The sequence below is a fragment of the Gekko japonicus genome, unplaced genomic scaffold (genome assembly GCF_001447785.1).
Source record: "Gekko japonicus isolate JY-2015 unplaced genomic scaffold, Gekko_japonicus_V1.1 scaffold944, whole genome shotgun sequence".
NCBI classification, from domain to species: Eukaryota; Metazoa; Chordata; class Lepidosauria; order Squamata; family Gekkonidae; genus Gekko; species Gekko japonicus.
Window position 1 is genome coordinate 140852 of NW_015165857.1, and position 12788 is coordinate 153639.

At 44.7% G+C, this 12788-nt stretch overlaps 1 protein-coding gene across 1 annotated transcript in view; it reads left to right on the plus strand.

Moving 5' to 3' along the window:
* The first annotated feature begins 3631 nt into the window (after positions 1-3631).
* AKAP3 (A-kinase anchoring protein 3) overlaps positions 3632-12788 on the plus strand; it is a 44958-nt gene continuing 35801 nt past the window's right edge. Inside the window, exon 1 of the mRNA XM_015411178.1 lies at positions 3632-3763. Within this exon, the coding sequence (XP_015266664.1) occupies positions 3632-3763 (132 nt within the window). The remainder of the gene's footprint in view (positions 3764-12788) is intronic.

The window sequence follows — 12788 nt, forward strand, 5'->3', positions numbered from 1 at the left end:
ACGACGCTCCCCGGACGGTAGGCTTTTTGCACTTGGCAACCCTACTGGCAAGTGGTAAAGTGTCATTTACAAGTGGCAAGTATTTTTGTTGGAGGGAGTTAGTACACTTAATATATGTATATTATATGGATTATGTAAGGGGAATTTTTTATTTTTGGTATTTTAAAAAATATTTTTATATGTGCATGTGTGTGGGAGTGTGTGTGCACCTGGAAGTCATGGCAACCTCTGATGCCTGCCCCCTACTGGGGGCCGGGAGGATATTCATAGAGGTGGCTGAATGAGGCCTGCCCCCGCCTCCCACCTCTGGTATTCCAAGGGGGGTCTCCCATCCAAGTACTTGCCAGAGTCAACCTGCTTAGCTTCCAAGACTGGGCTTGCCTGCACTATCCAGGTCAGGACTTTGTGGATTATGTATAACATAGAAAGCAGATGTCTTTCGCCTTTTTGAGCCTGCGGGCACTTTTAGAGTTCTGATACAGGTTGATGGTCACAATCACAAAATGGCTGCCACAAGAGATGAAGCCAATCACAAAATGGTTGCCAAAGGATTAGGCCCATAGCCATGAGGGGGGCTGACAATGGGCAATACCCCACCCCAAATTTGCCCTGCTGATGACAGCTGAGTGCCAGGAATTCAGTACTCTTCTATTGAAATACATTGCAACACAAAAAACGTTGCAAAGAAAATGCAGAATAAATTTTCTGTTAATGTCTGAGGGCCCAGATAGAAATACTTTGGGACTGGAATGACAGCCCCCAGAGTGGCATGGCAGCCTCTAGGAATAGAAACAGTGCTCTGGGACTGGAATGACAGCCTTCAGAGTGGCATGACGGTCCCTAGCAATAACACGCATCTAATATACTAACTATACTAATATCCTAACAGTTGAGATTGGTTAAGAAAAGTTTGGTTTATCATGTTCATGAATCAATATCTATGGGGGGGAGTGTACACTCAACAGACTTTTATCGCAAATAACAGTTCTTCAGAAGTATTCTCAAAGCACTTCAGGGCTTCTCTTCAAACGTGACCGTGTGGGTACATTTGGAGGAAGCTGAGATACTGCAGCAGGACCAGGGATGAAGTGAGCTAGGGATCAGCTTCCGGAATCGAAGAAAGAAGCTGTAGGCAGGAGGTCTCAAGAAGTTAATGGAAGTATATTTGGAGGGATGATGGCAGAGCCAGGGAGGCAAAGGGTTGGTTGAGACCGGCTCCTTGCAAGTGACCTTTCTTCAGTGTGCCCCGTCTTTCCATGGTCATATTCCAAACAAAAATGGTTTCCAAGGCAAAACCCTACCTTTTAGAATGGCAGCTGAAGATGGCTGGACGGTTTATGAATCTGATGATGGTCTTTGTAATGATTTCATGTTTTGGTGTGTGTGTGTTTGTTTCTTTAAATGTTTAGTTTGACTGCAGTAATGTAAGGAGAGTGATGGAGGGAGATGAGTGTGATGTGACTGGCTGATGACTGAGAGAGTGGGGGGAGGGGTGTCTCTGAAGTGATTTCGGGTTTTGGAGAGACGAGTGTGGGGAGCTTAGTTTTTTAGCCTGCATGGCAGAAGACGCAGTTTGAGTCTATCCGGTGTGGCTAAGACAAATGGTTGTGTCTAAGAGAGGCAGGGTTTAGCCTGTGTGGCTAAAGCTGTCAGAGTTGAGTATTTGTGTTTTGAGAGACCATGTGTGATGCCCAGCTTTATCAGTTATATTTATAAGTTCTTTTCTTCAAGAGTTCAAAATATGCAGAAACATTTTATTCTTTTATAAATAAACCATTATTTGTTTAAACTCATTCCAGCAGTCAGAACAGTCCTTCCTCAGGGCCACATAGTCCTCTGAAGTGCCCAGACACAGGATCATTCTGCCCTAATAGAGAAATTTTGAATTCCTGGTGGCAGCAGTAATCTGCCAAGTATATGTGATCATAGTGTGTTTTAAAGGAAAAACAGTCTCCCCAATAAGAAGGACGTCACCGTCTTTTTCTTAGCAGTTTTCATTAAAGGGATTAGAACCTTCACAACCCTTCAGGAATGACCATCAGCCCATAACCTGGTATAGGAAAGAGGGGCAGCTTCTTCTCTCCTTTCCACAAGCACCACAGCCCCCCAATCCTTACCCTCCACCACGCCCACTGTACATGTTTTCCTTCCCTTTGACCACTTTTAAGGTCCCCAGTTCCCTTCCCCCCAGCATCCCCACCCTTCCTTATTCCATCCTCTGGACCATCTGCGCAACTCTGATGCCCCTTCCATTGGTCCCCAAGAGGAGCCGGAGGACTGGGAAGCCACTGGCTGGCCCCTCTCCCCCCCCCAGTCCCTCGTCTGCCCTGCTGCCCAGAGATCGGTCCCTGTCACCCAGATGCTGGGCCCTCCTCACACTGATGCCACAGTGCCAGCCTCACAAAGTCCCTGGGAGCCAGAGGTGTATAAGTATGCCTGAGCCTCAGCTGTTGGGTTCACAGCAGAGAGGCTGTCAACCAAGAGGCCCGCCAATGGGCTAATGGTAAGCCATCCAGAGGGTCAGTGGCGAGTTTGAATGGGGAAGCTGGTGGGGAAATGGCGAAGTGGGCAGACGAAGGCCGTTTTGCTGAAGACTGCCTTTGGCTAGTCTAGTTTTGACTGACTGGCACTCCAAGTTGGAGTTTTCCATTGTGGCTTTGAATGGGTTTTTATAATTGTTGTTTTCTCTGTGTTCTTTCGAAGGCTCCAGAAACAGCAAGATCAGCGAAGGGTGGGCTGAAGAAGCAGTGAAGTGGGGTTTCCCTCCCCTCCCTTCCCCAGCTCACCTGCACCCCCTCCTCCACTACCCTTTCTCCACTAACTCTGTCTCTGTTTCTCTGTCTCTTCTTTTCATTCTTGCCACTGCTTTCCTTCACTCTGCCTTCTGACTTACCCTCCCCTCCACTGTGCCTCCTAACCCATTAGCTCCACCATCCCCACTGCTTGTTGTTTCCTCTCTTCCTCCTCTTCTTCTTCCTGCTCTGTCTCTGCCATCCCGTCTTCCCTTGCCTCGCCTCCCCTCTCCGCTGTTCCTGCTTCCCCTCCCTCCACTGGCCCCACCGTTCCCTATTCCACTCCCGCCACCCCCCCAAACCAATGGCTGGGGCGCTGGAGGGAATGGAACAGTGAGTGATTGGGGGTGGTGAAGGAACAGGAACTAGGGGCATGCCAGCTGCAGACCTCCCATTCCCTTGTTTCCCAAGAGGAACCGCTGGAATGGGGGGCCTGAGGCGGAACCCATCCCTACCCCCTTCCTCCCCCCCTCCCTTGGGAGTGGGAACTCCACGGTAGCTGCGCAAGGCAGTGGCCCTTTGCCAAAGAAGTCTTCCACTAGAGCCAGCGAGGTAAGTACTTGCCTTTGTACTGTGTCGAGCCCTGTCTCATAAGCAAATTTGCATGATCCCTTCTGCCATTCAGCACAAGCTATTGTGAGTGCTCTGTTCAAATGTATTTGTGTTGAAACATTTTATTTTTTATTTTTTAGGGAAACCATTTTGAAAACCCGCTTCCAAGAACCAGAAATACGGTATTCCTGGGGCGGCAGAGTTTTGAGATGGCAGAGCACAGGAGATTGGCTCCTTGATGGTGCAGCGCCTTCCTCCTATTGAGGAGAGAAAGGACATGAGAAGATATGGGGTATACCTCTTTTTTCATCATCAACTTTGATGAGTGCTCTCACCGGAAGTCCCGCCTCCCTGAGAGGGCCGTGCTGGTGGGGGAGTGCTCCCACCGGAAGTCCCGCCTCCCTGAGAGGGGTGTGCTGGTAGGGGCGGGGCTGTGGGGGGCGGCCACAGGCCGCCCCTCCCCCTGGGCTGGCGTGTGGAGCACATGGTTGATTCTGCGAGGTGGGGGAGGGAAAATGGAGTCCCTGGGTGCTTTTGACTGTTTTGGGGTGCTTTGAACGTGTTTTGGGGGTGTCTGGGACCTGTGAAAGGTGCTTTTGACCCCTTGGGTGGCAAAGGATGGTCTTTTTGTGGCTGGGGTTTTTCTGAAAACTGTGAAAGGTGCTTTTTACTGTGAACGAGTGCTGTATGCAGCAAGTGTCTTAGATTTGTGCCATGCTTGTGCTAACATTGGTTACTGTAGACTGCCTGCTCCAGAGAGAGCCTCCCACCCAGAAACCAAAAAAATAGCACAGACAGCCCCCCTGAGACAGAGACCTGTAGACCTCTGGAACCCCCAAAGCCTAAGTGAAGACTGCCCCAGACCCCCAGAGATAGATCCTGGGGACCCACCACCCCATCCTTGCATACCCCCACCTTCCCCTGTACCCCAGAGTGATCACAGGGACAGGCGAGAGGCTGCAAGCCAAAGACTCTCTGCCATTTAGAAAACGCAGGCTGTTCTGGCCACAGTGCCGAGAGGCTACAAAGTTTTAACAGAGCGCACACACACACACACACACACACACACAGGGAAAAGGGTTTAAAAGTTCTATGTACAGACTCTGTAAATGCCAGACCCCCAAAATTAGCGCAGACAGGTCCTCCCCCCCCCCACACACACACGGGAGCACAGGCTACAAACAGAGCAAAAACCCTTTAGGTGTTGCTAGTTCCAAGCAAGCAGGCAGTCTTAGAAGCAAGGGAAACCCCCCTCCCCCCAGCAGTTCTAGCAATAGATGAAAAGCTGAACCACACAGTCTTTAAAACATGGGTTTTAACTTACCAGAGTCCCCTTCCCAAACACCACAAAACACACCAACCCCACAGTTTCCTTCCTTTTTAAAAGAAATAAAGACAAACTCCTCCAGCCAGGCTGTGTACCGGAGAATGAGTCAACAGCAACGCAGGCAGGCAGAGACAATGACACGACAGAATTGGAACAGCCCGCGCAGGCTGGGAGGGGGAGGAGCAGGGGAGGTGGCTAAGATTCCCCAGATCTTAGCACAGCATGTGCTGACAGAGACAGAGAGGCAGAGAGAGAACTCCCCCCTTCCCCCCTCCCTTCCTCCCCTGCAGCCTCCCAACTCCACCCCCGTGAGGCAGGCCCTGGCTGGGTTCTGCAGGGCACTGATAAGAAAGGGGTGGGGTGTGCTGTCTCTGGAGGGTTGTTCTCTCTCAACACCAGCCCTGCAAGGTAGGACATGGGAGATCATCAGTTTGTCTTTAAAATGCCATGGAAGGCACTGTTCTGCGGATGGCCTGCAGCTTATGGACAGTTTCATGCAAGGTAAAATTGAATTCAAACAGACTAGAAGGCAGAGTTTTAAGGGGTTGTAAACAGGTGCGCTGTTTTTAAACCATTCACGCTTTTAATGTTGAATGTGAAAAGCTGTGAAGTCTTGTCTTGGCTTTGTGAATGACAAAGTGCTTGTTGCAAGGGGCCCCATGCATGCATGCTGCAGGGTTCTCCCTCAAAGCATGCAGCACGCACACACAGACACACAGACACAGACACACACACAAATTCTGTGCATGCCAGCATGTATTACAATGCTAGGGAAGGCCTGCAGGAAAAAATGATTTCAGAGACTAGAAGGGGGTGAAGGCTGTGTTCTATGCTTTTAACCAGGGGCTGTTTTTTAAACCATTCAGACTTTTTAAATAAATGTTGACTGCTCCTGGCCAAGAAAGATCCACTAAATGTAAAAAAATGTGTTTTCAGGACTCAAACTGAATGAACCCATAGTGTGAGGATTTTAAAAAGTGATTAGGGCCTGTGTATATTTTAGCCGTCTAATAAAACACATGTTCATTGCGGCCAAAGAGTGTGTGCCGGTATGCAGGCATGGCTGAAGCTAGCAGCATTTTTTTTTTTTTTATTGCCACCGCTCAGATGCACAAAGTATTTCAATATTCGGATGTTCTGAAAGTTTCTGTAAATTGTCCAGGGAGTTTACAAATAAAATATTGTGACAACACTTGTTGCAGAAGCAGGAGTGGAGTCTTAAACACCTGCAGCTAGCAGGTTTTCTCCCTCAAAGCATGCAGCACCGTGCCCAGGAGTGTCTCACAGACACACACACACACACACACACACATACACACCCCTTCTGTGCCTGCCTGCATGTAGTAAAATGCCACGGATGGCCTGCAGGAAAAACAGGATTCAGAGGCCCATGGCCTGCAGGAAATAAATATTGTGGAATAAAAAAAAAGTCTTTGCAGAATGTGGCAAGGGGTTGGACCGCCCAGTCTGGCTTTTTTGCTCTCAATGACAACCAGGCAAGGTAGGACAAGCTGAAATTCTGAATTTTGGAGTCAAACTATGAATCAATATTGTGGGAAAGTCTTTGCAGAAAAGTTATTAAGCAGTTTCTAAAACCATGGCAGGGTTGGGCTGTATCTGCAGAACTCTGATAAGAAAGGGGTGGGGTGTGCTGTCTCTGGAGGCTTTTTGTTCTTTCAACGCCAACCCCTGCAGGGTAGTGAATGGGTTGCTGGGTCTTGGGAAGACTATGGGACATGTCCACCTTGGGGGCCGCTCCTATTGGCCACCGCAACAGCCCTTCTTTTCCACAGCCATCTTATTCTTGAAGGTGTCTGGAGCTGGATGTTCCAATATCTGGGCCCCCCAAAAATGCTCATTTGGGCATACCAGGCCTTTTAGTAAGTTTGATGTCAAAGATAGGGCACCAGGCAATCCCACTGAAGCACTATCCCTACGGGGGAACACTCATTGCCCCACAATCAAAATGCAAATATGGCTTGGGGAGGGGGTTTCTAATTGTTATTTAGGGAGCTTGAAGTTAAGGAAGAAGGTAAAGAAAAAAGAGAAGGTTAGTAAGAAGCCTGCTGATCATATGTGGGACAGCTGGTTGTCAGGCATCTTAATTTTGCCTGTAGGTTTCCTAAGCCGCCGTTGGTTTAAACCTGCGAAATAACATAATACGTGCCTTACCTGAAGATTGGTCTGCATTACTAGAATAATTGCTGTAATTCAAGAGAATAAGATTCTCACGAAAACTGAACTAGAAAGACAACACAATATTAAAATTCATTGGTTTGAATACTTACAATTAAGGCTTTTAATAGAATTCACAGGATTTAAGCAGTCAAGCTCACTTCCCATTACATACTTTGAACGAATACTATTTAAAAGCTATGAGAAAAGAGGTTTAATCTCCAAGATTTACCAAATATTTCTTGAAAGATCCGATATGAAAACAATGAGTTATCAATCTGCGTGGCATTCAGGTCTCCAACAAATAATTAGTGACGAACAATGGGAGAATATACGGTGATCTCAAAATCCTTAGAAATTCAAGGTGCATCTAATAAACTGTTGTTGAAGCGATATTTGAAACAGGCAAAAATCTCGCATATAGTCCCACAAGTTTCACCGTTATGTTGGAAAAGGTGTTGGGGAACGGCCTGGTTATTGGCATACATGGTGGGCCTGTAAATATTCCAGAGTTCCAATTAGATAATTGAGTGGCAACTTTCTTATGAATATTTGAAAAGTTAACTTTAACAAGGTCCGAAAGATCCAGAAGTATACCAAGATACTGAAAATAATTTTGAGTCCACCCGTCATAAGAAAAAAGCTGATTGTTGTATTATTAACAACTGCAAAAGTTACAACAGCCAAAAATTGGCTGCTCTTTCCAAATCCTTTCTTGGCTTCCTGTAATAGTTCATCACCTTTCTACTCCTTGTCTCTGTTTTCATGGCCCACAATGACTTCAACACTTAAATCTTTACCAAATGGTCAACGCTGAACCTCTCAGCCTTTTCTTCATGCTCTTTCAGGTTTCCGCGCGTGTGTGTGTGTTCGCTGGCACATGTATAATTAGTTCAGTCCCGGTCTTATAACTATTAAAGTTCCTTAATTTTCTGTCAAAACTTGTATAATTTTCTTAGCGTGCATCCTTCTGTAATATTTTTACACATCTGTAGTACAATTGAAAATGATAAACTTAAAATATAACTATGAGCTTGTCGGCGTCTGTATCTAGGGAAAATAATTTTAGCTGCAACATGCGCTGATTCTTAAAATTGTTGTGGAATGGATTATTTTCATAATTCGTAAACTTTCATAAACTTTTGTGAAAGTGTTTTCATGCTTTAGGACTGTGGTTATGCGTGGTGTTTTTTAAAGTTATTTTTTAAAGTTATCGTTATTACTGCAGCTCTGATAAATATATGGGTGCAGGTTTTTAGTGGTAGCGTGTCCAGGCATGTTTGAGAAGCCGGGGTGCCTATTCAAAGTCTCAGAAAGCCGTAAAAATATAACTCTGAACTGTGTTTTGTACTCCGCCACATATTGTTACAGCTGTTTTGTGTCCCTTTTAAAAATGACAAAGATGTAAGAAAAGCTAGCAAAAGGGGTCTAGCAAAAGAAATAGTTCTGGGAAAGGTATTACAATCCAATGTCTAAACCTTTATTTTTATTTTTGAAAACATTTTATTAGAATATAATAAACAAAGTCAAACATTAATCAAAAAACGTATACAATTTTACATCCTACCCTCCTCCCTTTCCCCCTGTATGGGTTCCCACAGTGCTCCAACCTCCTGCTCAGTTCTTAAATGTTCTTCATCCCTTCTATTTCTGTATACATATCCATAGGTAATTTATCCCTTCATTTTTATCCTTATATCTTCATCTATATTTTTAATATTCATTAACGTGCAGTAATTATCAAAGCAAAGTAAACTGTCCCTTACATCCCAATACTTTTCCAAATAGTCTTTAAAATCTTTCCAGTCTGCAAAAAATTCTTCTGCTTCTAAAATTATTAAGTTTCCTTGTCATTTTGTCCATTTCAACCATAAAAAGTAATTTCTTGATCCAATCCACCGCTTCAGGAACCTTATCCAGCTTCCAACATTGAGCATAAGTCATTCTGGCAGTTGTGATCATATACCACATCAATGTCCTTTTTGCCACATTGATCTCTTCCGTTTTAAGTCCCAAAGTATTATTTCCGGTTCCTTCTTAAATTTACATTTCACAATTTTTCCATTTCTGCATGTATCTCATTCCAAAACTTTTTTGCTTTTTTCGCAAGTCCGCCACATATGATAAAACGATCCCTCTACCTTTTTACATTTCCGGCATTTGTTTGACATATCACTATTCATAATAGCAGTCTTTTTTTGGTGTCATATACCATCTACACATCATCTTATAACAGTTCTCCTTTAAGTTATTACACTTTGAAATTTTCATTGCGTTTTCCCATAAATATTCCCAAGATGACATCAATATTTCTTTATTCATATTAACTGCCCATTTTATCATCTGCTCTTTAACTATCACGTCTTCTGTGTACCATTTTAACAATACCTTATACATTTCTGAAATAAGTTTTTTACCTCCCTCAAACCATACATTCTCAATATCGTTGTATTTTTTCCTAAACCCAAAAGCTTTTTTATCTTTTTTAAACAAGTCATTAATCTGTCTGTATTGCAACCAACCATGTTTAAAAGCTAAATCTTCTTCCATTTTCATTTCAAATGTTTTTCCCACTTGTTTTAACATGTCTCTGTATTGTACCCCAGTCTTCCCCTTTATATGTCGAAAAAGGTTTTATAACTTCTGCCGGTACTATCCAAAGAGGCCTCTCGTCCGAGAAGTACCTTCTATACTTAGTCCATGTATCAAATAAAGTTCTTCTAATGTAATGATGTTTAAAAACCATCCATTTTCACTTTCTCATACCATAAATAGGCATGCCAACCAAATTTACAATCATGTCCTTCTAGTGCCAACAATTTCTTATTGTCTAACGTAGTCCTTTGTTGCAACCAGGTTAAACATACCGCATCGTGGTAACGTCTAAAGCTTGGCAACAGGAATCCCCTCTCTCTTTCGCATCACATAGAATCTTCATTTTAATTCGTGGTTTCTTCCCTGCCCAAACAAACTTTGAAATTTCTATTTGCCACATATTAAAAACCTTTGAGTCTCTTACTATTGGGATTGTCTGGAATAAAAACATCAACCGTGGTAAAATATTCATTTTCACCACTGCAATTCTCCCCATCAGTGACAAATTCAATGTCTCCCATTTCTTAATGTCGTGTTGTATTTTAGGTCGTAGTTTGTCATAATTGTTCTTATACAGGTCTATATTCTTCATTGTCAACTCGATGCCTAAATACTTAGTCTTTTTTACAACTTCGCATTGCACCAAGCTCTGTAGCTCCTCTTGTTTTTTTCCTGTCATGTTCTTACACATCACCTTGGACTTGTCTTTATTGATATAAAAACCTGCTAAGTCTCCAAACTCTTTTATTTTCTGCATTAGCAATGGTAAATGCCGTATAGGGTCTTCAACCATAAACATAACATCATCTGCAAAGGCTCTAAACTTGTAAGAAAACCCCCTATTAGTTAGACCTTTGATTTCTCTATCTTCCCTAATGTGTCTCAACAGTACTTCGAGTATCCCTATAAATAGTAACGGGGACAGAGGACACACTTGGCTCGTCCCCTTTTGTACTTTAGGTAAAGTCCTCAAGGACACCCTCACACTCCCAACCTGCAGGCCGATGCTGAGTGAACCAATGGCCCTGGAAATAGATTCCAAAGCCATGGGCCCGTGCAGCATCCGAATGCACCTGAAAATCATGCCCAGACAACCAATGTGTTCTCCAAAAGGATAGACCCTCAAAGCCGTGAAGGAGGTCCGGCCAAACATGAGCATCTGCTTTAATAGGGCCTATGGCCCTAATCTTATATGATGAGCACACCTAACACCTTTGGTAGCATTGCAATTCTATGTCAGAAGGCCCTCTTCGGAGCTATAAAACCTGCAGGCAAAATTAAGATGCCAAACAACCAGCTGTCCCACATACGATCAGCAGGCTTCTTACTAACCTTAACTTCAAGCTCCCTAAATAACAATTAGAAAACATCAACATCCTCACCAAGCCGTATTTGCATTTTGATTGTGGGGCAAGAGTTGATCACCTAAGTGCAATGAGTGTTCCCCATAGGGACAGTGCTTCAGTGGGATTGCCTTTGACATCAAACTTACTAAAAGGCCTGGTATGCCCAAATGAGCATTTAATATTTTTTGGGGCCCAGATATTGGAACATCCAGCTCCAGACACCTTCAGAATAAGGTGGCTGTGGAAAAGAAGGGCTGTTGCGGTGGCCAATAGGCGCGGCCCCCAAGGTGGACATGTCCTATAGTCTTCCCAAGGCCCAGCAACCCATTCACTACCTCGCAGGGGTTGGCGTTGAAAGAACAAAAAGCCTCCAGAGACAGCACACCCCACCCCTTTCTTATCAGCGTCCTGCAAATACAGCCCAACCCTGCCATGGGGTTTAGAAACTGCTTAATAACGTTTCTGCAAAGACTTTCCCACAATATTGATTCATACAGTTCATACAGAATTTCAGCTTGTCCTACCTTGACTGGTTGGCGTTGAGAGCAAAAAAGCCAGACTGGGCAAGGTCCAACCCCTTGCCACGTTCTGCAAAGACTTCTTAAATTCCACAATAGTGAGACTTGAAAGCCTGCCGTTGATCTAACCCCTCATCTGGCAGCTCTTTATAATTTGAATATGTCTTGCATATTTGCAATCAGATAGGAATTTCTTGTTCCATGTACAAATGCTGTCCCTGAAACATAATTCTTGTCTTATCCTTTGTTTAGACTTACATCACACCACCACGTTTGGCAGCCGTAGGTATTAGTGAATCTATGTAAAGACGTGAATTTTCATGTTCTTGGCGTGTGGTGGATTTGTTGTGTGTGTTGCATGATTTGAGGGGGAAACCTACCAGCTAGCAGGTGGGTCTTAAACACCTGCTTCTAGGAAAGACTTCATTAAACCTTCCACAATAGGGTTCTATTTGACTCAAAAATACAGAATTTCACCTTCTCCTACCCCGTAAAACACATTTTTTTTTTTTGACAAAGCTTCCACTGGCAGAGGCAGTCAACAGTTATTTAAAAAGTCTGAATGGTTTAAAAACAGACCCCCGGTTTTTCCTGTACAGACATTTGGGGCTTTCAATTCATTTTTTTACATTGCATGCAGACATGGTGTGGAACTTCCATTGTCCCACCTTGCAGGGTTGGCGTTGAAAGAGAGAAAACAGTCCCACCCCATCATTCTGCAAAGACTTTTTTTAAGTCCACAATATTTATTTCCTGCAGGCCATCCGTGGCATTTTAAAGACAGCCCCGTTCCCCTACCTATGAAGCTGTAATAATTTTACTTCATTTCAGCAGAGTCTGCTCTTTTTTCTCTCTTCAGTGGGGAGGAAAATAACTAGGCAAGTGTGAAAATGGCCAGAGAAGGGGCACTGGCAACAGCCAGATCCCCCCTGCCTGGCTTTGCATGTTGGGCAGTTTCACTCTGCAGCTGCAGGTGCAGCATGCTTTGAGGGAGAACCCTGCAGCATGCATGCATGGTCCACCCTTCATTCTGCAAACATTTTTAAACTTTTCACAAAACAACACAACGGTCTGTGTTGATCACACAGTGCTCAAGGGGTCCCTCGTTAATTCAGTTTGAATCCAAGATGCAAGTCTGGCGCCTGTTTGAGTCCAAAAACACATTTTTTTGACCATTCGTCGAGCTTTCTTGGTCAGGCGCAGTCTGCCCTGTTTCATGTACAGGAGCGGCTGGCTAGTTTAAACGGTGATGGGGGACTTCTTATCTTTTTACAACAGCCTCCCTCCTCCTCTTGGAAAGGAGCTGAGTGTGAGGGGGGGGAAGGAGGAGGGTGAAGGAGAGGAGGGTGGCGTGACGTCTGCAGGGAGGTGGGGGAGTGGGGGGTGAGTGGCAGCTCCGCAGGGAGGGAGGGGCCTGTCTCACGGAGCTGTGTGGGGCTGAGTGACAGCCCGCAGGGAGGGAGGAAGGAGAAGGAGGGGGTGG